The sequence below is a fragment of the Neofelis nebulosa genome, chromosome 3 (genome assembly GCF_028018385.1).
Source record: "Neofelis nebulosa isolate mNeoNeb1 chromosome 3, mNeoNeb1.pri, whole genome shotgun sequence".
Classification (NCBI taxonomy): Eukaryota; Metazoa; Chordata; class Mammalia; order Carnivora; family Felidae; genus Neofelis; species Neofelis nebulosa.
The window spans coordinates 41,075,530-41,102,213 of record NC_080784.1 but is presented as its reverse complement, the minus strand read 5'-3'; the positions used below and the strand labels follow the sequence as shown (position 1 = coordinate 41,102,213).

The window sequence follows — 26,684 nt, the reverse complement described above, 5'->3', positions numbered from 1 at the left end:
GACAGTTTCTCCGGACATATTGCTAGGAGGGCAACTGCGGAGTCATAGTACCTGCGAGCCTCTTTGTATCAGAGACTCTTCAAAGTGGTGGTACCACATAGTGGATTCGAAAGCGCATCTCTCTGCACGGTGAACGCCTTGGGGTCTGGGACTCCGCCTGTCTTACTCACCATGGCATTTCCAGAACTGTGAGCAGCGGACACTAACAGCCGTTTGTGTGGTGAATGACTGGACCCAGGAACTGAGCAGAATGTTGCTCAGGGGGGGTGGCCAGAGACTGGGGAGCAATGGCTCGAAGCCTGCAGGAGGTCTCTCCCCCCGCGACAAAGAACACTGCGCGAAGGGTGCGAATGTGGACTCCTTCTCGGTGAGCGCTTCCCCCAGCCCCCGCAGCGACCGGCCCCGCCCCACGCCGGGACAGGCCTCAGGTCCCTCCCGCGCGGGCCGTCCCGCCCCCAGCTCCGGCTTTGCCCCCGCCCCCGCGGGTGACTCAGGCGGTGACGGCAGCCGGGAAGGAGGCGATGACGGGCGCGCGGCCGTGCGCCGCGGAGGAGCGCAGGTCCCGGGAGCGCGGCAGCTGCGGAGGAGCGGCGGCCGAGGCGGCGGCGGGCGGCATGGACGGGGCGCGGGGCGCTGGCCGGGCGCTGGCTGCGCTGCTGCTGGCCGCGTCGGTGCTGAGCGCCGCGCTGCTGGCCCCCGGAGGCTCCCCGGAGCACGGTGCCGAGGCCGCCCCGCCGCGAGGTGAGTGCGCGCCGCGGCTCCGGCCCGGCCGGCTCGGCGGACCCCGCGCCGCTGCGCCCCCTCCCGCCGCCGGTTCCGCGGGGGGCGCGCCGCAGGCGAGCGCTTGGAAAAAGCAAGTCTCCGGAACTAGTTGTTGTTTCCTCTGCGTTGTAGTGAGCGTCCCCGGACCAGGATTCTCGGTGTAACCGTGTTTGGCCGCTGTCGCAGGCACCGCGCGGGGCGGCGTCGCGGGCACAGGGGAGTAGTGCAGTGTGTGTGTGTGTGTGTGTGTGTGTGTGTGTGTGTGTGTGTGTTGGGGGGGCCCACCCGGAGTAGTGCAGTGTGTGTGTGTGTGTGTGTGTGTGTGTGTGTGTGTGTGTGTGTTGGGGGGGCCCACCCGAAAGGGAAAGACGCGGGAGCGCTGCAGGCCGCGGGGAGAGCCGCGGAGCTGACCAGCCCTGCGCTCCCGCACGCACGCCCCGAGGCTGCGGGGCGCCGAGGTCTCCGGGCGATTTTTGTCTAAATAGTAAAATGTCTGTGATTGGGAGACCTGTTACTCCCCAAATGCAAAGCTAAATAAGAGATGCACTGGCCAAGAAGCTGGTGTATCCGGCATTTAGTCCTCATCTAGCCTATGGTTTGCAGGGACTTCTGCGCAAATGAAGTCCGTTCCCCGAAGAGGACGGAGACCTTGGCGGGTGGCCTCCTGCGCGGTGGGATGGCAGGAGCGCGGGCCGCTGCCCTGCCAGGCCGCTGGAATTGCGGGGCAGAGCACGGCAGCCACAGTCCGCAGCCGGATGGCGAAAAGCCTCCCGCCTTGCTGGGATTAAACTCCCGAGTAAATGTCCGACATAGAGTAAAAACTCATAGCGGCGCGGGGAGGGTGTTGACTGCCGGAGCTGGTTGTCCAAACTCGAAGCCAATCTCGAGGGCCCTTAGGCAGATTTTACAGCTACGGGAATGCCAGGGACAGTTGATGTCGCGGTTTGCAGGAGCCCTGCGGTTTTGCTGGGAAGCCGCGGAACCAGGTCTTTGGCCTGGGAGGGGCTGGACGGGGTATTTTGCTGGGGGTGATTTTACTGTGTGGCTGGGAGTAGAAGCATCAGCTCCTCTAGTGTTTTCCTAATTTGCCCGGTCTGGGGGCGGGGTGGGGAGGATGGTGAAAAATAAAGTCCACGGCTTCCCCTAGACCCCCTGAAAGGAGAATCCCAGGGCCCCAGAAGATGATGGTCCCCAGCCCCTCCCCAGGGGATTCAGGGATTGTGGGGAGCAGTCAACTGCAGCAAACACTATTTGGTCAGGGTTTGGGGAAAGGTCTGCCTGTAACCTGCCTGTCTTCCCCGTCATCCCACCCCCTTTTCTGTATCCGAATAGGGGGGTCTTGGTGTCAGTGTGTGTAGTTCAGACTGCCTTTCCTCCCCAATCAGAATCTTGTAGGACAAAGACAGAATGAATTTTGGAAAAGCATTTTAGCTGATTACATTTTGTATTACTGCTTCCCCCATCCCTGACCTCAAGTCTTCGTACTCCCCTTCTTTGATAATGGAGGAAAGGGACCCTTAGAGATTACATAATCAGTCCATTCATAAGTTGTCAGGGAAAGATCCTGTGCATGGCTTTTTCTTTGTGCTTTAGCACCAGTTAATAACCATAATTATTTTAGGAAAAAGGTGGTTTGTAAATAGTAATTCTATGTAGTGAGGGAGAACATATGAATATTCTTTTTTTTTTTTTTTAAGTTTATTTGTTGATTTTGAGAAGGGAGAGGAGCAGAGAGAATCCCAAACAGGCTCTGCACTCTCAAAGCAGAGTTCCATGTAGGGTCCAAAGTCACAAACGGTTAGATTGTGACCTGAGCTAAAGTCAGTCCAACTGACTGAACCACCCAGGGGCCCCACATATTAATATTCTTAGGTGATCCACTCCAGAGCCTTTATGAAGCTGTGTTGAGAGGACAGCTAGGCTTTTAGTGCCACCTGGAGTCCAGGTTTGGGTTGGACAGCTTCCTACTAAGAACTCCATCTTCATATGATTTGAGGACTCAAGTTTACTTTGAAAGAAAAAAATAAATAGAGTATGTCTTTAAAAATTTGCCCCGCAGGGGTGGCTTAGTCGGTTAAGCATCCGGCTTGGGCTCCGTTCATGATCTTGTGGTTTGTGGGTTTGGCCCCTGCATCCTGCTCTGCACTAACAGTGTAGAGCCTGCTTGGGATTCTCTCTCTCCCTCTCTCTCTGCCCCTCCCCCACTCACACTTCTGCTCTCTCTCAAAATAAATAAATAAACTTAAAAAAAAAAAAGAATTCCTCCCCCCCTACCATGTGAGCAGAGAGCTAGAACCATAAATTAAATATTTAGAAACAAAAGTCTGCTATACAAACAGCACAGTTACTTGGGTACCTATTGAAGGATGACTTTATTTGGTGTATGTCCTCACCAAGACATTGTGGACAGGAGAGGAGGAGAGAATTGTTCTTTTGTATACAAAGCTTCTTATGTGTTGTCCTGGTATTTCTAAGGTCAGCAATATCACAAGTTGGCAGCTTTTTCTTGAAACTGAGCATTTAAGTTCAATTTAGATGTCATATTGGATGGTTTGGGTGTTGCATCCTTATGATGACAATTAAGAACAGTCAGAGTCTGAAATTCATATGGAAAATTGAAGCATAAAACAAGAACCTTACTCTACCCCCTAAGGACTCATAGGAAACTGAATAAAAGCATCAGTTACTCCAACTATGAAGGGATGATGATATGTAAAACAATTATAAAGGAAAAGGTCAGTGGATAGTGACTATAAATTTGAAAATGAGAACTATCAAAATTGAACCAGGGAAGCTAAAGAGAAGTATTTGAAAACATGGTATGATGTGTATGTATGACAGGTATGACAGAGGATTTAATATCTGTGCTATGTAAAGAAATGATACAAATCCCAAGAAGAGTGCCAAGATGGAAGGGGTGTTAAATAATAAAAACCCACCTGAGTAAATATAAAGAGCAAATTGTCTTTATTTAATAATTCATGACTGGGAGGGGGGATGGGCTAAATGGGTAAGGGGCATTAAGGAATCTACTCCTGAAATCATTGTTGCACTATGTGATAACTAATTTGAATGTGAATTTAAATAAATGAATGAATAAATAAATAATTCATGGTATCCTGTCTAACAAATAGAAAGGAGCTCCCTCAAGCTGCAGGAAAGGAAAGGTTTATAAAGGCGGAGAGAGAGAGGAAAAAGGAAATCATTAGCAAAGAATGCATGTTAGGCCAGGATGCTCTCCCAGGGGTAATGCAAAGGGACCCTCCGTGGATTGATTACCCTTGGGTGCTGACCAGGAAATTCCAAGTTGCCTGCCTAAAGGTCACTTTTCTGGGAGAGAGTGAAGCTGCAGGTAGTTCAGGTATTAAGTCTTGGTGGGGTGTAGCATAAGTGACTCCATTTTGGGCTTGCTATCTCTTTTCTAACAATTTCCACTGTTTGATCAGACTCTCAGCTTAACTAAGAGATGTGATCAAAGCATAAGGTGCTAATGCCACGCTCAGCTCTGCAGTTCTCGCAGCTTTTTATGAAGTTTTGTTGCTACTTTCGGTGGTATCCATAGGTCATGACTGTTTTTTTGTTTTTGTTTTAATTTCTGTGATATTCATAGGCCACATCTTCAAGGTTTACGATCTTTAAGTTGGTCATTCTCTTCATTTCTTTTCTGATGTTCTTATATTAAGAAGATCATTTTCTTGCTGCTTAGTGGCTGCAAACATGTATTGAGAGCTTTTAAGAGTATATAACGTGCCAGGGAAATTACTAAGATTATTATAAGCAGGGTAATTCCCAATGTCTGGAGTGCATTTCAGAGCCACTTGGGTCCCCAAGACCCAAACCAGTTGAAATCAAAATGAAATAAGTCAGAGAAAGACCCTGTTGAAGGAGTCACCTTTGTAAGCCAAGTCGCTTGCTGAGTGATCTTATGTAATTGAGTTTCAACTTCCCCAAAAGTATTAATTCAGGTGTAGTAGGTGGTTTTGGCCACAGTACAGACAACTCTTTTCTTGGCTAAAATATAACTAAGGGCTATCCTATTATCAAGCACAACTTTGGCCAAAGAGGCTAAGGATCTTTATTGGGCATCTATTGTCTTGGCAATAAATTCTGCACAAACCTTAACCGTTAAGGAGAGGCTTCTGATCATATTCTCGTTTACACTTACTTCTACCCAGGGAAGTATGACCCTGCCAAAGGAAGTGAGTGTGAGTCATGAATGCCTCCTGGTAATTCCTTTCTAACTTGACAGTGTAAATCCAGGGGTGTGGACCATTGAGGTGTCGTAGTTCATTTGTGGTAAGTTCAGTAAGCTAAACTAAGAGTCGTTGCCCAGCTTTGTAGTCATTCATAATGATAACCACAACAGAAGAAGACAAACTCTGTTGGGGCACATATCACTTCCCACTATGGTGGCGCTGTTAATGGGTTCATTCACAGGGATTGTTCGTATGTGCCTGTTCAAGTCAAAGAGTCAACTAGGTTTCCTCCTTAGCCTAAAATATAAAGTTATTCTAAATTCTTAGAGTTACCCACCTTAGCAATGGCCTGGGAGATACAGATGATGGCATTCTTTCCAGGCCAGTGCCAGAGTAAAAGACAGTAAAGGGAAGACGGGAGGGTTTCATGTTTAGTTAAAGTGTGAAGTCTTGATCTGGCATCTTGGGAGGAAGCAGTCTGCTTTGCTGTCAGCTGCTTCTCTTCCTGTTCAATTTGATTTGGAGGTCTCCAGTGCTTGAGAAGGACCACGTGTCAGGCGGAGCCTACTTCCTCAGTGAGATGCGTATCTAAGGTCTAAGCCCCTGCAGTCTGGCTGCCATCTGGGTGGTGAGGAGGACCTGGTATAGTCCCTTCCAAGGAGGCTCAAGGGCAGTCTTTTTTCTTGGTGATTCCAAATCAGAAGGGTGGGGGAAGATTGCAAACATTAGTTTGGAGGGTTGAGCCAAATTATTAAGGAAGCTAGAAGAATTCAGGATCCAGTCCACTTTATAACAGAACCTCAAAGACAATTAACAATTAAACTCTAATGTAGACAAAGGTGTAAACATAATTTCTTCTCTCCACAATTACCCTATTTATTTATTTATTTTTATTTTATTTTATTTTTTATTTTAACTTGCTTTATTTTTTATATATTTTTAAATTTACATCCAAATTAGTTAGCATATGGATGTAAATTTAAATCATTTCAGGAGTAACAATCATTTCAGGAGTAGATTCCTTAGTGCTCCTGTCCCATTTAGCCCATTCCCCCTCCCACAACCCCTCCAGTGACCCTCAGTTTGTTCTCCATATTTATGAGTCTCTTATGTTTCGTCCCCCTCCCTGTTTTTATATTATTTTTGTTTCCCTTCCCTTATGTTCATCTGTTTTGTCTCTTAAAGTCCTCATATGAGTGAAGTCATATGATCTTTGTCTTTCTCTGACTAATTTCGCTTAGCATAATACCCTCCAGTTCCATCCACGTAGTTGCAAATGGCAAGATTTCATTCTTTTTGATTGCTGAGTAATACTCCATTGTATATATATACCACATCTTTATCCATTCATCCATAGATGGACATTTGGGCTCTTTCCATACTTTGGCTATTGTTGACAGTGCTGCTATAAACATGGGGGTGCATGTGTCCCTTCAAAACAGCACACCTGTATCCTGTGGATAAATGCCTAGTAGTGCAATTGCTGGGTCATAGGGTACTTCTATTTTTAGTTTTTTGAGGAACCTCCATACTGTTTTCCAGAGTGGCTGCACCAGCTTGCATTCCCACCAACAATGCAAAAGAGATCCTCTTTCTCTGCATCCTTGCCAACATCTGTTGTTGCCTGAGTTGTTAATGTTAGCCATTCTGACAAGTGTATGGTGGTATCTCATTGTGGTTTTTTATTTGTATTTCCCTGATGATGAGTGATGTTGAGCATTTTTTCATGTGTTGGTTGGCCATCTGGATGTCTTCTTTGGAGAAGTGTCTATTCATGTTTTGCCCATTTCTTCACTGGATTCTTTGTTTTTTGGGTGTTGAGTTTGATAAGTTCTTTATAGATACTGGATACTAACCCTTTATCTGATATGTCATTTGCAAATATCTTCTCCCATTCTGTCAGTTGCCTTTTAGTTTTGCTAATTGTTTCTTTCACTGTGCAGAAGACTTTTATTTTGTTGAGGTCCCAATAGTTCATGTTTGCTTTTGTTTCCCTTGCCTCCAGAGAGACACGTGTTGAGTAAGAAGCTGCTGCGGCCGAGGTCAAAGAGGTTTTTGCCTGCTTTCTCCTCGAGGATTTTGATGGCTTCCTGTCTTACATTGAGGTCTTTCATCCATTTTGAGTTTATTTTTGTGTATGGTGTAAGAAAGTGGTCTAGATTCATTTTTCTGCATGTTGCTGTCCAGTTTTCCCAGCACCACTTGCTGAAGAGACTGTCTTTATTCCATTGGATATTCTTTCCTGCTTTGTCAAAGATTAGTTGGCCATTCGTTTGTGGGTCCATTTCTGGGTGCTCTATTCTGTTCCACTGATCTGAGTGTCTGTTCTTGTGCCAACCCTCATTTTTTATAATAAAACTAATTTGTTTGCATTAAACTTTGCCTGATTATTTTTCTTTTTTTAGTTTTTCAAAATATTTATTTATTTTTGAGAGAGCGAGACAAAGCATGAGCACGGGAGGGGCAGAGAGAGAGGGAGACACAGAATCTGAAGCAGGCTCCAGGTTCTGAGCTGTTAGCACAGAGCCTGATGACAGGGCTTGAACTCACGAACTGTAAGATCATGACCTGAGCCGAAGTCAGATGCTTAACGGACTTGAGCCACCCAGGCACACCACCTGATTATTTTCTTAAGTGCAGCAAGATAATTGACCATATAGGGGCACTTACATGGCTCAGTCAGGTAAGCGTCTGACTCTTGGTTTTGGCTCAGGTCATGATTTTGAGGCTTACGAGTTTGAGCCCACTGTCTGGCTGTGTGCTGACAGTGTAGAGCCTGCTTGGGATTTTCTCTCTCTGCCTTTTCTGCCCCTCTCCTGCTCTCTCTCTCAAATATAAATAAATAAACTTTAAAAAAAAGTTAGATATAGCATTTTTTCTTTTTTAAAAAAAATATTTATTTAAGTAAGCTCTATGCCCAGTGTGGGGCTTGAACTCATGACCCTGAGATCTATTGCATGCTCTACCAACTGAGTCAGCCAGGTGCTCTCCCCTCTTAAAAAAATTTTTTTTTGGACCATATAAGCTCTTTTTAAAAATATTTTTTTAATGTTTATTTTTGAGGTGGGGGGAGGGGCAGTGAGAGGGGGACAGAGGATCCGAGGTGGGCTCTGGGCCTATAGCAGACAGCCTGATGTGGGGCTTGAACTCATGAACCGCGAGATCATTACCTGAACGGAAGTCCAACGCTTAACTGACTTAGCCACCCAGGTGCCCTCATATAAGTTCTTTTTATTACTACTTTGCTGGAACCTTGTAAGCAAGGTGTTAGGGCAACTTTTCCAAGAGGCTTTATTGGCTCTGCAAAGTCAACCTTAGTTCTTTAAAGCTACTTGGTCATATCTAAGTCTATGCATATCTCTTTCAAATATGACATGCTGGTCAAAGCTTTAATTACATGGCCAGTATTTCCAATGGTATCTGGTTATAAGGATCAGACTCTCGTTGAATCTATGTAAATAACTAACTATATTGCCATGAAAAGAATACTCAAGAACTTTCCAATTCTGGAGGAATCAGGTAGGGAGAAAAAGTCAGTGTTTCATCTTTGTTCACAAAGGTATATCTTATCAAATTGTTGATACTTTAAGAGAAAAAAGAAAAAGGTTTCCTAAAATCTGGAAAAGCAAAATGTTAGAAAACCAGTAGCTTTAAACAAGATGTCATAAAAATTAAAATATCCTCCTTGGTGCATTCAGTCCTATGTTATTCTTTTTTGCTTGAATACTGTTTTTCCACTAATTCTGGAAATTCTTACCCAGTTCAGTTGCATGATCTGAAAGTTATTAGAAACCTGTATTTTACAGCACTTGTCAGATTCTTTTCCATGAATTTCTCTGAAAATGAAACACATTTGCAGGAAGCTTTTGTAGAAGCATTTCAGTAAAACAGTAACTCTGTAAATGACAAAAGATTTTAAAATGTCTATTGTTAGAGAGCTGATGAAAGTTCATTACGATGGAATTGACAAGGAAATTCGGTTATTTTTGTGAATACATTTTAAGATAGTAACTAGAATTATCAATGTTAACATTATATCAATACCTATTAGATCTTCAGGAATTTCATACAGTTTTGGAACACTTGTATTAATAACATATGCACACAAATATAATCTAAGAAGACTTAACATCACCTGTTTGACAATACCTCCCATGTAATTTAACATACCAGATAAGCCTATTTAGTTCACATCTTCCCTTTTATAAAGAGAAAACAAATCCTTTGAGATGTTCCAGGGACCATCTGGAAAACCCAAAGTGGGTTCAAGGTCAAAAAGACTTCATTTAGAATTTGATTTTGTGGAAGTTTGTTAAAAATATCAAAAGGTTTAGGGGTGCCTGGGTGGCTCAGTCAGTTAAGCACCCAACTTCAGCTCAGGTCATGATCTAGTGATTCATGAGTTCCAGCCCCGCAATGGGCTCTGTGCTCATACCTTAGAGCCTGGGGCCTGTTTCTGATTCTGTGTACCTCCCCCCCGCCTTCCCCCACTTGCACTCTGTCTCTCAAAAATAAATAAACATTAAAAAATTTTTTTTGTTTAAATATCAAAAGGCTTGGGGACACCTGTGTGGCTCAGTTGGTTAAGCGTCTGACTCTTGATTTCAGCTCAGGTCATGACCTCACCGTTTGTGAATTCAAGCCTTGCATCGGGCTCTGCACTGACAGTGTGGATCCTGCTTGGGATTCTCCTTCTCCCTCTCTCTCTCTCTCTCTCTGCTCCTTCCCAACTCATGCACTTTGTCTCTCTCTCTGTCTCTCTCACTCAAAATAAATAAATAAACTTAAAAAAATATCAGAAGTTTTAGATATGTCATCAACTGATGGAGGAGTTTCTTAGAGCCAGATCAGTAGCTAAGAGGGATGTGCAGTGATGGGGTTGGGGTTGTGTGGTGTTTTCATGGTGCACCTCATTGTGCAGAATTTTTCTTGTGGTTGGTAGGTGATGTAGTGTCAACCTAACTGGTTCTGTGACCAGCTCATCCTAACACAGGTGTCTTTGGGCTAAGTGGTAAGTGTTCTAACAGCTCTTAAATGCTTGACTTGTGCTCACCAATTTTTGTGACTCTTTTGGCCTGCAAGATTCCCATTAGCAATTAATCTTTATGTCATGTACATATTAACAGAAAGCAGTAGTATCTGAGGAACTGAAAGTGGACATCAGCATACCAAAGATCTGGGGACTGGGGAAAGTGTCCAACCACCAGACCTCAAAGAATGGGGACCGCGGACTGATTCTAAACAAATGGAGAACTGCAGCTGTGGCTGAGTCTGAAAACAGAACCAAAACCTGGGGAGTGGAAGTTTCTGCGAAATGGCTAACAGAAGGCCCTGTGTTTTACTAGCAGCAGTCCCCAAGGATCCTCGAGCTGGGGAAAGGGTTGAACCAGCAAACCCCAACAAATAGGGATTACAGGCTGGGGGCTCCCCATGGTGGGGAACTGTGGGCAGTGGTGCGCAGTTACTGCTGTTAACTGTGCACCACTGCCCACAGTTCCCACATAGATCTTGGGCTAGGATTAAGGGCTGGGGTTTTCCACTCAAAAACTCTGGAATTGCAGACTGAAGAGCCAATTAGATTGAGAGCTTGGTGCAGAGAGAGGAGCACAGAACCAAAAGAGAAGTTACCCATGGCTCTTGGACATGGTGAGGAAGAACGTGAGTTCAGAGTGTATGTGGGGTACCACGCTCGTGTTTCTCAGTTTCCTCGAAGCCGTCGAAGTCTCCTTCAGTCCCCACTGCCACGAAATCTGTTAAATAACAGAAATTCAACTGAGTAAATTTCAAGATCATCTAGCAAATAATGTAGAAAGGAACTTCACTGAGCTGCAGAAAAGGAAAGTTTTTAAAGGTGGAGAGGGAGAGGAGAAAGGAAATTATTCATAAAAATGAATTGTTTTAGGCCAGGTCACCTTCCTAAGGGCAACAGAAGTGGTCTATCAGCAGATTACCTCCTGGTGCTGACTGGGAAGTTCCAGATTGCCTGGTTGAAAGTCTCATTTCTGGCAGAAGCTGAAGCTGCAGTTAGGTTAGTTTAGATATGTCTTGGTGGGGTTTAGCATGAGTGACTCCATCTTGGGCCTGCTGTCTCCTTTCTAATGTGGGTTAAGTGGTTAAATAAATGAACATTCCAACAATTCACGTGAAAGGAAAGTACATAAACATTTGGAAAACATTTCAGAGTTGTTAATCGTTATTTCAAAACTATTTTTAAAATAATAAGAAAATTAGATTTTCTATACATCAGGCTAAAAAGTGAGGGAAAAAATTAAAAGGCTAAAAGTCCCTGGCCCAGCTTCGAGGGAACAGATATGTTTACTCTTAGGAGACTGGTAACAGAGGTCAGGTGCTGGTCAGACTGACTGAAGCTTAAGTCCTGGTGGCTGGTGGGTGTCTTTGGGCAAGTTGCTTGACCTCTGCAGGCCTCAGATTCCTCATCCAGAAAATGGAGACCTCAAAAGCTGTTCACAGGGCTGTTGGGGCCTGGCATACATTGAGTGTGTAGTTATTTGTATCACCTGGGAGCCCACGGTCACCACAGTTGTCATTATAAATCACAACTAGAGGATCCTGGGAAGATGGTGGCGTAGGAGGACGCTGGGCTCACTGCGCGTCCTGCTGATCACTTAGATTCCACATACACCTGCCTAAATAACCCAGAAAACCGCCAGAAGACTAGCAGAATGGAGTCTCCGGAGCTAAGTGCAGACAAGAGGCCCACGGAAGAGGGTAGGAAGGGCGGTGAGGCGGTGCGCGCTCGACGGACCGGCGGGAGGGAGCCGGGGCGGAGGGGCGGCCCGCCGGCCAAGCAGAGCCCCCGAGTCTGGCTTGCAAAAGCGGAGGGTCCGGACGGAGTGTGTTCCGACAGCAAGCGGGACTTGACATCTGCAAGGTTATAAGCTAACAGCTATGCTCGGAGATCGGGAGGGCTGGAGGACAATGGGAGGGAGAGTTGTTGAGACCCGGACGACAGAGCTCTTCCTGGCGGGAACAAAGGCACTCGCCAGCGCCATCTCCCTCGCCCATCCCCCAGCCAAAATCCCAAAGGGAACCAGTTCCTGCCAGGGAACTTGCTTGCTCCGCGAAATCACCCTACGCTGTGCTTCTGCGGAGCCAACCCTCCGGTGGGTCTCTCTCCTGGTGCCACAGGGCCCCTCCCGAAGCGGATCTCCGAAGGAAAAGAGAGCTGAGCCTGCCCCTCCTGCCCCTGGGCACCTTGCCGATCCACCCCAGCTAATACGCCGGATCCCCAGCACCACAAGCCTGGCAGTGTGCAAGTAGCCCAGACAGGCCACGCCACCCCACAGTGAATCCCGCCCCTAGGAGAGGGGAAGAAAAGGCACACACCAGTCTGACTGTGACCCCAGCGGTGGGCTGGGGGCAGACATCAGGTCTGAATGCGGCCCCGCCCACCAACACAAGTTATTCAAGACAGCACAGGGGAAGTGCCCCGCAGTCCCGCACCATTCCAGGGACTATCCAAAATGACGAAACGGAAGAATTCCCCTCAGAAAAACGTCCAGGAAATAACAGCTAACGAACTGATCAAAAATGATTTAAACAATATAACAGAAAGTGAATTTAGAATAATAGTTATAAAATTAATCGCTGGGCTTGAAAACAGTATAAAGGACAGCAGAGAATCTCTTGCTACAGAGATCAAGGGACTAAGGAACAGTCAGGAGGAGCTAAAAAATGCTATCAACGAGTTGCAAAATAAAATGGAGACAACCACGGCTCGGATTGAAGAGGCAGAGGAGAGAATAGGTGAACTAGAAGATAAAATTATGGAAAAAGAAGAAGCTGAGAAAAAGAGAGATAAAAAAAATCCAGGAGTGTGAGGGGAAAATTAGAGAACTAAGTGAGGCACTAAAGAGAAATAATCTACGCATAATTGGTATTCCAGAGGAGGAAGAGAGAGGGAAAGGTGCTGAAGGTGTACTTGAAGAAATAATAGCTGAGAACTTCCTGGATCTGGGGAAGGAAAAAGGCATTGAAATCCAAGAGGCACAGAGAGCTCCCTTCAGACGTAACTTGAATTGATCTTCTGCATGACATATCATAGTGAAAGTGGCAAAATACAAGGATAAAGAGAAAATTCTGAAAGCAGCTAGAGATAAATGTGCTCTAACATATAAAGGGAGACCTATAAGACTCGTGACCGATCTCTCTACTGAAACTTGGTAGGCCAGAAAGGAATGGCAGGAGATCTTCAGTGTGATGAACAAAAAAAATATGCAGCTGAGAATCCTTTATCCAGCAAGTCTGTCATTTAGAATAGAAGGAGAGATAAAGGTCTTCCCAAACAAACAAAAACTGAAGGAATTCATCATCACTAAACCAGCCCTACAAGAGATCCTAAGGGGGATCCTGTGAGACAAAGTACCAGAGACATTGCTATAAGCATGAAACATACGGACATCACAATGACTCTAAACCCATATCTTTCTATAATAACACTGAATGTAAATGGACTAAATGCGCCAACCAAAAGACATAGGGTATCAGAATGGATAAAAAAAACAAGACCCATCTATTTTCTGTCTACAAGAGACTCATTTTAGACCTGAGGACACCTTCAGATTGAGAGTGAGGGGATGGAGAACTATTTATCATGCCACTGGAAATTAAAAGAAAGCTGGAGTAGCCATACTCATATCAGACAAACTAGACTTTAAATTAAAGGCTGTAACAAGAGACGAAGAAGAGCATTATATAATAATCACAGGGTCTATCCATCAGGAAGAGCTAACAATTATAAATGTCTATGCGCCGAAAACCAGAGCCCCCAAATATATAAAACAATTACTCAAAAACATAAGCAACCTTATCGATAAGAATGTGGTCATTGCAGGGGATTTTAACACTCCACTTACAGAAATGGATAGATCATCTAGACACATGGTCAATAAAGAAACAAGGGCCGTGAATGATACATTGGATCAGATGGACTTGACAGATATATTTAGAACTCTGCATCCCAAAGCAACAGAATATACTTTCTTCTCGAGTGCACATGGAACATTCTCCAAGATAGATCACATACTGGGTCACAAAACAGCCCTTCATAAATATGCAAGAATTGAGATCATACCATGCATACTTTCGGACCACAATGCTATGAAGCTTGAAATCAACCACAGGAAAAAGTCTGGAAAACCTCCAAAAGCATGGAGGTTAAAGAACACCCTACTAAAGAATGAATGGGTCAACCAGGCAATTAGAGAAGAGATTTAAAAATATAAGGAAACAAATGAAAATGAAAATGCGACAATCCAAACGCTTTGGGATGCAGCGAAGTCAGTCCTGAGAGGAAAATACATTGCAATCCAGGCCTATCTCAAGAAACAAGAAAAATCCCAAATACAAAATCTAACAGCACACCTAAAGGAAATAGAAGCAGAACAGCAAAGACAGCCTAAATCCAGCAGAAGAAGAGAAATAATAAAGATCAGAGCAGAAATAAACAATATAGAATCTAAAAAAACTGTAGAGCAGATCAACGAAACCAAGAGTTGGTTTTTTGAAAAAATAAACAAAATTGATAAACCTCTAGCCAGGCTTCTCAAAAAGAAAAGGGAGATGACCCAAATAAAATAAAATCTCCCTCAGAGATACAAGCAATTATCAGGGAATACTATGGAAAATTTTATGCCAACAAACTGGACAACCTGGAAGAAATGGACAAATTCCTAAACACCCACACACTTCCAAAAATCAATCAGGAGGAAATAGAAAGCTTGAACAGACCCATAACCAGCGAATAAATTGAATCAGTCATCAAAAATCTCCCAACAAATAAGAGTCCAGGACCAGATGGCTTCCCAGGGGAGTTCTACCAGACGTTTAAAGCAGAGATAATACCTATCCTTCTCAAGCTATTCCAAAAAATAGAAAGGGAAGGAAAACTTCCAGACTCATTTTATGAAGCCAGTATTACTTTGATTCCTAAACCAGACAGAGACCCAGTCAAAAAAGAGAACTACAGGCCAATATCCCTGATGAATATGGATGCAAAAATTCTCAATAAGATACTAGCAAATCGAATTCAACAGCATATAAAAAGAATTATTCACCATGATCAAGTGGGATTCACTCCTGGGATGCAGGGCTGGTTCAACATTCGCAAATCAATGTAATACATCACATTAATAAAAGAAAAGATAAGAACCATATGATCCTGTCAATCGATGCAGAAAAGGCCTTTGACAAAATTCAGCAACCTTTCTTAATAAACACCCTCAAGAAAGTCGGGATAGAAGGAACATACTTAAACATCATAAAAGCCATTTATGAAAAGCCCACAGCTAACATCATCCTCAATGGGGAAAAACTGAGAGCTTTTTCCCTGAGATCAGGAACACGACAGGGATGTCCACTCTCACCGCTGTTGTTAAACATAGTGTTGGAAGTTCTAGCATCAGCAATCAGACAACAAAAGGAAATCAAAGGCATCAAAATTGGCAAAGATGAAGTTAAGCTTTCACTTTTTGCAGATGACATGATATTATACATGGAAAATCTGATAGACTCCACCAAAAGTCTGCTAGAACTGATACATGAATTTAGCAAAGTCGCAGGATAGAAAATCAATGTACAGAAATCAGTTGCATTCTTATACACTAACAATGAAGCAACAGAAAGACAAATGAAGAAACTGATCCCATTCACAATTGCACCAAAAAGCATAAAATACCTAGGAATAAATCTAACCAAAGATGTAAAAGATCTGTATGCTGAAAACTATAGAAAGCTTATGAAGGAAATTGAAGAAGATATAAAGAAATGGAAAAACTTCCATACTCATGGATTGGAAGAATAAATATTGTCAAAATGTCAATACTACCCAAAGCTATCTACACATTCAATGCAATCCCAATCAAAATTGCACCAGCATTCTTCTCGAAACTAGAACAAGCAATCCTAAAATTCATATGGAACCACAAAAGGCCCCGAATAGCCAAAGTAATTTTGAAGAAGAAGACCAAAGCAGGAGGCGTCACAATCCCAGACTTTAGCCTCTACTACAAAGCTGTAATTATCAATACAGCATGGTATTGGCACAAAAACAGACACATAGACCAATGGAATAGAATAGAAACCCCAGAACTAGTCCCACAAACGTATGGCCAACTAATCTTTGACAAAGCAGGAAAGAATATCCAATGGAAAAAAGACAGTCTCTTTAACAAATGGTGCTGGGAGAACTGGACAGCAACGTACAGAAGATTGAAACTAGACCACTTTCTCACACCATTCACAAAAATAAACTCAAAATGGATAAAGGACCTGAATATGAGACAGGAAACCATCAAAACACTAGAGGATAAAGCAGGAAAAGACCTCTCTGACCTCAGCCGTAGCAATTTCTTACTTGACACATCCCCAAAGGCAAGGGAATTAAAAGCAAAAATGAACTACTGGGACCTTATGAAGATAAAAAGCTTCTGCACAGCAAAGGAAACAACCAACAAAAGTAAAAGGCAACCAACGGAATGGGAAAAGATATTTGCAAATGACATATCAGACAAAGGGCTAGTATCCAAAATCTATAAAGAGCTCACCAAACTCCACACCCGAAAAACAAATAACCCAGTGAAGAAATGGGCAGAAAACATGAATAGACATTTCTCTAAAGAAGACATCCGGATGGCCAACAGGCACATGAAAAGTTGCTCAATGTCGCTCCTCATCAGGGAAATACAAATCAAAACCACACTCAGATATCACCTCACGCCAGTCAGAGTGGCCAAAATGAAGAAATCAGGAGACTATAGATGCTGGAGAGGATGTGGAGAAACGGGAACCCTCTTGCACTGTTGGTGGGAATGCAAATTGGTGCAGCCACTCTGGAAAGCAGTGTGGAGGTTCCTCAGAAAATTAAAAATAGACCTACCCTATGACCCAGCAATAGCACTGCTAGGAATTTACCCAAGGGATACAGGAGTACTGATGCATAGGGGCACTTGTACCCCAATGTTTATAGCAGCACTCTCAACAATAGCCAAATTATGGAAAGACCTAAATGTGGGGCGCCTGGGTGGCGCAGTCGGTTAAGCGTCCGACTTCAGCCAGGTCACGATCTCGCGGTCCGTGAGTTCGAGCCCCGCGTCAGGCTCTGGGCTGATGGCTCAGAGCCTGGAGCCTGTTTCCGATTCTGTGTCTCCCTCTCTCTCTGCCCCTCCCCCGTTCATGCTCTGTCTCTCTCTGTCCCAAAAATAAATAAAAAACGTTGAAAAAAAAATTTTAAAAAAGAGCCTAAATGTCCATCAACTGATGAATGGATAAAGAAATTGTGGTTTATATACACAATGGAATACTACGTGGCAATGAGAAAGAATGAAATATGGCCTTTTGTAGCAACATGGATGGAACTGGAGAGTGTTATGCTAAGTGAAATAAGCCATACAGAGAAAGACAGATACCATATGTTTTCACTCTTATGTGGATGCTGAGAAACTTAACAGAAACCCATGGGGGAGGGGAAGGAAAAAAAAAAGAGGTTAGAGTGGAAGAGAGCCAAAGCATAAGAGACTCTTAAAAACTGAGAACAAACTGAGGGTTGATGCGGGGTGGAAGGGAGGGGAGGGTAGGTGATGGGTATTGAGGAGGGCACCTTTTGGGATCAGCACTGCGTGTTGTATGGAAACCAATTTGACAATAAACTTCATATATTGAAAAAAAAAATCACAACTAAAATGGAGAGGATTTTGGCAATGCAGAGCAAAAGCTATTTAAAAAGCTGTAAAATTTCGCTCCTGGAAGTTAAGGAATTATGTCAAAAGGAGAACAGGTTAATTTTCAGATGTATGTAGCATCATTTCTTACAACAGGAAAAAAGAGGAAATGGGAAGAAATCGGAAATGAAGTTACATGAAAAAAGAAGAAACAACCAAAAAATATTCATATGTTCGTAACCCTAATGAAGCTCTGTGTTGGTTAGATGTGGCCTGGACATTGTAATTATCATGTGTTGAATACCTGCTTTGTTTCAGATTCTGTGGCAACACATTACATATATTATTAACTTTAGCCTTCCCAGCAGTACTGTGAAGGACATGCTGTTACAAGTGTGGTTTTTATCAAGAAATGTATTTCTTTTTGTATGTATTTGGTTTTCATCTTGCACAGGGGCTTCTAAAACACTTGCAATTTCCTCAGTGGAGAGAGCTGCCAAAGTGTCCCTTGTTATGTTAATTAGGTGACCTTTGGCCTCTACCGAAGGGTGGGACTGGTGACCTGGAGAACCCACCCTGTGATTTGAATGTTGGAACTCTCAGTCCCACAGCCAGCATCTGGGGAAGGGAGAGGGGCTGGAGGTTGAATCAGTCATAAACGACCAATGGTTTAATCAATTGCCTTGGTAATGAAGTCTCCATAGAAACTCAAAGGATGGGGTTCAGAGAGCTTCTGGGTTGGTGAACACTTGGAGATTTGGGGAGAGTGGCAGCCTGGGAGAGGACATGGGAGCTCCACACCCTTTCCCTGTGTCTTGCCTTGTGCATCTCTGCCATCTGGCTGTTCCTCAGTTATACCCTCTTATAATACACCAGTAATCTAGTAGTAAAATGTTTCTCTGAGTTCTGTGAGCTGCTCTAGTAAATTAATGGAACGTGAGAAGGGGGTCTTGGGAACCTCCAATCCATAGCTGGTCGGTCCGAGGCACAGGTGGTACCTTGTGCCGGTGACTGACATCTGAAGGCAGAGTCAGTCTTGTGGGACTGAGCCCCTATCTGTGGCATCTGACACTGTCTCCAGGTACATAGTGTCAGACTTGAGTTGAATTGTAGGACACCCAGCTGGTGTCTGAGAATTGCTTGGTAGTGTGGGAACCTTTACCCAATAATGGAAATTGAGTGTAGAACCTTTGGACTCTTAATTTATTGATGAGGAAGCTGAGAAATGGTGTGATTCAAATTCCAGTTGGTCTAACTTGGAGTCCAGACACTTAACCCACCATGTTACACCCTTGGTCCCAAACACTGCTTCCACTAGAAGACACTCTTCAGAAGGGAAGGACAGAAAAAGTGAGTATAACTTTCTTTAGTGTAGAGGGGGGACAACTTTCAATAGATTATTAAGAGTGATATATTGTGGGTTTTGTATTTACCAAGAGCTAACTAAATAAGGGTACATTAGGGTAAACCTTAAAATGAGGGATTTAGGGGCATCTGGGTGGCTCAGTTAGTTAAGTGTCTGACTCTGACTGTTGATTTCACCTCAGGTCATGATCTCATGGTTCTTGAGCCCATGTTGGGCTCTGTGCTGACAGAGTGGAGCCTGCTTGGGATTCTCTCTCCCCCTCTCTCTGCCCCTCCCCTGCTTGTGTGTGCACACACTCTCTCTAAATAAATATCTTTTAAAAGTAATAAAATGAGGGATTTAGGCTGGCTACAGTGAAAAATTTCCTGAATTAACCATTCACATGAGTTCCTTGGGAGCTCTAAAATAAGCTTTCGTATTACAAAATAAAAGAGGCTAGATTATTATCTTTCTCATTGTGTTATTAAATAGTTTCTCTCTCTCTCTCTCTCTCTCTCTCTCTCTCTTTGGCCTAGAAGCTAGAGGGCAAATTAATTTCTCTTTTGTACCATATAATAGTATAAATGAGGAGGTTGGTCTAAATGAAACATTTTGCTTTCACTTTAACCAATAATAGTTCTCTTTGTTTGCCTACCATATTGGCAGGTGTAAATGTAGAATGTGCATCGTCTTTAGATTGTCCTAAGAGCATCTAGTAAAGTGGTAAGCTCTAAGCTTAGGGACTCTGGAGTGGTGGGACTTCTCCCTTCAGACTGAGGCTCATCTTGTCTTCTGCTGGAAGCCAGAAGGAGATTCAGAAGTCCAAACCAAAGTGATAGAAGGCAGAGCATCTCAAACTTTAAAGGGCATGCAAATCCCCACAGAGCCTTGCTCACCCGGTGTCCTGACTTCTCCCGAGCTGCACTCGTAGGGGGGTGGGATTAACATGATTGAAGAAAGTTTGGACTTTGGAATCACACAAATTGATTGGGTTCACACAGTGATTTTGCAGAACCCTGGCCATGCACAATTATCTAATGCTTGTGAGCCTCCATTTTTTCATGTGCTAAATGGAGAAAATACCCAGATTGTGAGGTTGACATATTGTCAAATGGAAGATATGTGAAACTAGTAAATTCAGGGCCTGCCACACCTTAGCGCATGATGAATGTAAGGTCCTACTTAGTCCAGGTACACACAGGACGTGAATGATGTTAACCAAATTCTGTTTTATAGTAGAGGCACATGTACAAAAGGGCAACTCTTGTGTGTGTGTGTGTGTGTGTGTGTGTGTGTGTGTGAGCGAGCGCACGCACGTGCGCACGTGTTCAGGCATGCATGTGTGTGCAAGCACAGTTATGTGTTCACAGAGTAAGGAATGAGACACCCTAGAACCTTAGAGGGCAGGCATTTGAGAAGCACTCGTGTGAAGTTTACACAGGTGCACTTTGTCTCTTATGTAGTCTTTCAGATGCTTTGTTTTTCTGCTTTTTAAAACTTTTTTTCTAATTCTTAGCAGACTTAGATAAAAAAAGGCATGTAGAGCTGAAGATGGACCAAGCGTTGCTGCTCATCCATAACGAACTACATGGAACAAACCTGACTGTCTACTGGAATTCTGAACGCTGTTATCATGTAGGTATTATGTTCATGTTCACAGTTTTGTTTGCTTTGGGCTGTTTGATATGATCCTCAGTGCTCTCACAGTTGTTTTCTTGTTAACTTCAGTTCTATAGGTAAGGAAACAAACAGACTGTATACCGGAAGATGTATAATCAGGGAGAATGCCTAGCAGTGAACAATGCCAGTCTCTTAACTTTCCCCCCACGCATCTTTTGAAAACTCAGTTCTCAGTGATGAGAAAAAGGGATAGACCATATTTTATTTTACTCCTCTAACACATAACCCTCTTGTTGGACCAGAGAAGAAAGGAGTGGGACACCTGGGTATTCTCCAGGGGCAAAGGTCGTGAGGACAATGGGGAAGCTCAGGTTGAGGCATGGCAGTTATTCCAGGGATCTGCCCTCCTGATGATAAAGGATTCATTTTTATTAAGTTCTTTATTTTAATTCCAGTACAGTTAACGTACAGTATTATATTAGTTTCAAGTGTACAATATAGTGATTTAACAGTTCTGTACATTGCTTGGTGCTTATCAAGACCTGTGTATTCTTTTTAAAAAAAACTTTTTTAATGTTTATTTATTTTTGAGAGAGAGAGAAGAGAGAAGAGAGAAGTTTTGAGAGACTAGCAGGGGAAGGGCAGACAGAGAAAGAGACAGAGAATCTGAAGCAGGCTCTGTGCTGTCAGTTGAAAGCCTGACATGGGGCTCGAACCCGTGAACCGAGAGATCGTGACCTGAGCTGAAGTTGGACACTCAACTGACTGACCCACCCAGGCGCCCCAAGATCAGTGTACTCTTATCCCTTCACCTATTTCACCCATCTCCCACCTACCTCCCCTCTGAAAACCATCAGTTTGTTCTCTGTGGTTAAGAGTCTGTTTCTTGGTTTGTCAATCTCTCCTTTTTTTTTTTTTTTCAATTGTTGATAAAGGATTTATTTTATCTCAAGGTACAATTACTAGACCTTGCTGCTTTTTAAGTACAAGACTGTTCTTACAGGTAAAATAAAATCATCTTCATTTCCAAATTGAGCACTTCAGTGTACCACCTTCAGAGGAGGAATTTTAATGTATAGATTTTCCTCCCATGGATTGCATCCCCCTGTAAATTGAAAATACTTTAAGACAAAAATGCATTGAATACACGTAACTTACTGAACATCATAGTGTAGTCCAGCCTTCCTTACACATGCTCAGAGCACTTACACTAGCCCACAGCTTCTCAGTCACTGACCCCCAGGGTTGCATGGCTGACTGGACTTTACTTTGCTGCTGCTGACTTCCATCATGACAGAGGGTCCTACTGCATAGTGCTAGCCCAGGAAAAGATGAAAATTCAAAATTCCAAGTACAGTTTCTACTGAATGCATATTGCTTTCATACTATGATAAAGTTGAATAACCATAAATCAAACTACAGTAAGTCAGAGACTGTTTAGGGACCTGTTTGCCATAAATAGCTTTTAACAAACAAACAAACAAACAAACAAACAAATCCCCAGTGTGCATACCAGCTGAAGAGGTGATGGATGGTCCCCCCTCTGTTTGATTAAACTCACTGAGAGCTCTACAAAGTCATATGAAGCAAAGAAAATGTATAGTGTTAAAAAAATATATAGCAAAGACAAAGGAAAGCTTTATCAGTCTATGTGAAGGACCTAAAAGAAACTTGAAAAAAATATCAATAATAGCTGAATTTCAAAGCCACAAGAATCATAGATAATTCAGAGAATGAGCAAAATGTCTTCTAAACAGACAATAAAGGCCTAAAATTTACAGAAAAACAATGTGAGGGGGAAAAAAGAGTGCATTGCCAGGGTATTAGCCATAGGACAACTAAAGCATCTTTAGAATAAAAACAGTAGAATAATTGATACAAAACAGTGATGCTGGTGACAGTAAAGAATCAAAAAACAGAATTAGCTACCTGAGACCAGCTCGGGGAAAAAAACTGCTAATTTATTTACAAGAGCGTGGAGATAATTTTGTTTTAGGAAAATGTGTAAAGGGGTGGTAGAGTTTTCATTGAAACACAGTTGTAGAAAATGTCCCATAATTCCAGAGAAGACTTTATAGTCTGGAAATTGGAAAGACACTTTATGAGCCTGTAATGGTTAACCAGAAAATAGAATTGAGACAAAACCTGTTTTAAATTTGGAACGTTAATGATAATTTTTAAATCTTTAAGCAAATATAGGAATACATATTCAAAGGAATGCAAATTTTAATAATTTGTACCATAAGCCAGATAATAAATACCCGGGAATGGTGGGCTTACCAGTTGAAGATATGTCCTCAAGATAAGTTATCTGGCTAAATGAGAATTTCCTTTCCTTAAAGTAGAAACACTTAAGAGACATACACATTAAAAAACACATAAACATTAAAAAAAAGTGTCGACTAGATTTCATAGCTTCAAGACAGCTAAAGATCCCATGTGTCAGCAAGTGATTTGTGTGTGTGTGTGTGCTTTAAAAGAGAACAAAAATGGGAAGAAGGTTAGTATTGTAATGTTAAATATGAGTAATTATTATAGCTGACTTAAAGTAAGGTGTAAATGACAAAAAAAGAAAACAAAAATTGTTTTTTAGCATCATAAACAGTATTCCTCAGTAGATCTGGAGGTGGTGAGAAGGGAGAAGCAGTGAGTGGGAGACAGAAATCCTGGGCTTTCATTGCAGTGAAGGAATCCAAAGTGGTGATCTGTTACTTTTGACTGTTAATTATTTTCAGATGTAAATTAGTATAAGCAAAGCCATTTAGTTTTCTTTTTTTCCCTTAGGTAGATATGTTCTAAGTATGGTAAATATAATAATGTTACTGTATCTTTAAAATATTAAAAAAGAAGAATATACAGGGGCGTCTGAGTGGCTCAGTTGGTTCAGCAACTGACTTCAGCTCAGGTCATAATCTCATGGCTTGTGAGTTCAAGCCCTGAATTGGGCTCTGTGGTGACAGCTCAGAGCCTAGAGCCTGCTTCGGATTTTGTGTCTCCCTCTCTCTCTCTCTGCCCCTCCCCTGCTCACACTCTGTGTCTCTCTCTCTCTCAAAAAATAAATAAACATTAAAAAAAAAAAAAAGGAACAACATCAGAATCACAGGGGTCCCAGAAGATGAAGAGAGAGAAAATGGGGTAGAAGGGTTATGTGAGCAAATCATAGCAGAAAACGTTCCTAACTTGGGGAAAGATACAGGCATCAAAATCCAGGAAGCACAGAGGACTCCCATTAGATTTAACAAAAATCAACCATTGACAAGGCATATCATAGTCAAATTCACAAAATACTCAGGCAAGTAGAGAATCATGAAAGCAGCAAGGGAAAAAAAAGTCCTTAACCTACAAGGAAACACAGAAGCAGACCTATTTGCAGCAGACCGGGTTTGCAGCAGATCTATCTACAGAAAATTGGCAGGCCAGAAAGGAGTGGCAGGATATATTCAATGTGCTGAATTAGAAAAATATGCAAACAAGAATTCTTTATCCAGCAAGGCTGTCATTAAAAATAGAAGGAGAGATTAAAAGTTTCCCAGAGAAACACAAATTAAAGGAGTTTGTCACCACTAAACCAGCCCTGCAAGAAATTTTAAGGGGGACTCTCTGAGGGGAGAAAAGACAAAAAAAAAAAAGACCAAAATCAACAAAGACTAGAAAGGACCAGAGAACACCACCAGAAACTCCCAACTCTACAAGAAACATAATGGCAATAAATTCATATCTTTCAGTAGTCACTTTAAATGTCAGTGGACCAAATGCTCCAATCAAAAGACATAGGGTAATAGAATGGATAAGAAAACAAGATCCATCTATATGCTGTTTACAAGAGACCCACTTTAGACCTAAAGACACCTTCAGATTGAAAGTAAAGGGATGGAGAACCATCTATCATGTTAATGGTCAACAAAAGAAAGCAGGAATAGCCATACTTACATCAGACAATCTAGACTTCAAAATAAAGACTGTAACAAGAGATGTAGAAGGACATTATATCATAATTAAGGGGTCTATCCATCAGGAAGACTTAACAATTGTAAACATTTATGTGCCAAATGTGGAATCACCCAAATATATAAATCAATTAATCACAGACATAAAGAAACTCATTGATAATAATACCATAATAGTAGGGGACTTCAACACCCTACTCACAGCAATGGACAGATCATCTAAACAGAAAATCAACAAGGAAACAATGTCTTTGAATGACACACTGGACCACATGGACTTAACAGATATATTCAGAACATTTCATCCTAAAGCAGCGGAATACACATTCTTCTCCAGTGCACATGGAATGTTTTCCAGAATAGGTAATTACTGGGACGTAAATCATCCCTCAACAAGTACAAAAAATTGAGATCATACTGTGCATATTTTCAGACCACAACGTTATGAAACTTGAAATCAACCACAAGAAAAAATTTGGAAAGGTAACACATACTTGGAGACTAAAGAAAGTCTTACTAAAGAATGGATGGGCTAACCAAGATGTTAAAGAGGAAATTAAAAAGTACTTGGAAGCCAATGGAAATGATAACACCACAGCCTAAAACCTCTGGGATGCAGCAAAGACGGTCATAAGAGGAAAGTATATAGCAATCCAGGCCTTCCTAAAGAAGGAAGATAGGTCTCAGATACATCAACCTAACCTTACACCTTAAAGAGCTGGAAAAAGAACAGCAAATAAAACCCCAAACCAGCAGCAAACAGGAAATAATAAAGATTAGAGCAGAAATCAATGCTATTGAAACCAAAAAAAAAAAAAACAAAAAAAAAACAGTAGAACAGATCAATAAAACCAGAAGCTGGTTCTTTGCAAGAATTAACAAAATTGATAAACCACTAGCCAGTTTGATCAAAAAGAAAAAGGAAAGGACCCAAATACATAAAATCAAGAATGAAAGAAGAGAGATCACAACCAACACAGCAGAAATACAAACAATAATGAGAGAATATTATGAACAATTACACACCAATAAAATGGGCAATCTGGAAGAAATGGACAAATTCCTAGAAACATATAAACTACCAAAACTGAAACAGGAAGAAATAGAAAATTTGAACAGACCCATAGCCAGTAAAGAAATTGAATTAGGAATCAAAAATCTCCCAAAAAACAAGAGTCCAGGGCCAGATGGTTTTCCAGGGGAATTCTACCAAACATTTAAGGAAGAGTTAACACCTATTCTCTTGGAGCTTTTCCAAAAAAATAGAAGTGGAAGGAAAACTTCCAAACTCTTTCTATGAAGCCAGCATTACCTTGATTCCAAAACCAAAGACCCCACTAAAAAGGAGAACTGTAGACCAGTTTCCCTGATGAACATGGATGCAAAAATCCTCAACAAGATATTAGCCAACCAGACCCAACAATACATTAAAAAAATTATTCCCCATGACCAAGTGGGATTTATACCTGGAACGCAGGGCTGGTTCAATATCTGCAAAACAATCAATGTGAATCACATTGATTGATTTTCACATCAATAAAAGAAAGGACAAGAGCCACACGATCCTCTCAATAGATGCAGAAAAAGCATTTGACAAAATACAGCATCCTTTCTTGATAAAAACCCTCAAGAAAGTGGGAATAGAAGGATCATACCTCGAGATCATAAAAGCCATATATGAAAGATCCAATGCTAATATCATCCTCAATGGGGAAAAAAATGAGAGCTTTCCCTCTAAGGTCTGGAACAAGGCAGGGATGTCCACTTTCGCCACTGTTATTCAACATAGGATTGGAAGTCTTAGCCTTAGCAATCAGACAACACAAAGAAATAAAAGGCATCCAGATCAGCGAGGAGGAGGTCAAACTTTCAGTCTTTGCAGATGACATGATACTTTATATGGAAAACCCAAAAGATTCTGCCAAAAAACTGCTAGAACTGATCCATGAATTCAGCAAAGTTGCAGGATATAAAATCAATGCACAGAAATCAATTGCATTCTTATACATCAACAGTGAAGCAACAGAAAGAGAAATCAAGGAATCGATCCCATTTACAGTAGCACCAAAAACCATAAAATACCTAGGAATAAATCTAACCAAAGAGGTGAAAAATCTATACACTGAAAACTATAGAA

The 26,684-nt window shown here is 42.2% G+C and overlaps 1 protein-coding gene across 3 annotated transcripts in view; it reads left to right on the top strand.

Moving 5' to 3' along the window:
- The first annotated feature begins 496 nt into the window (after positions 1-496).
- Positions 497-26,684, top strand: part of HGSNAT (heparan-alpha-glucosaminide N-acetyltransferase) — a 54,002-nt gene continuing 27,814 nt past the window's right edge. The window contains exons 1-2 of one of the 3 annotated variants that reach the window (XM_058720476.1): positions 497-741; positions 20,500-20,615. In XM_058720476.1, the coding sequence (XP_058576459.1) occupies positions 522-741; positions 20,500-20,615 (336 nt within the window). In that variant the 5' untranslated portion in view covers positions 497-521. Of the gene's footprint in view, positions 742-20,496; positions 20,616-26,684 lie in introns of all 3 variants that reach the window. The other 2 variants (XM_058720475.1, XM_058720477.1) reach the window with 2 other exon arrangements.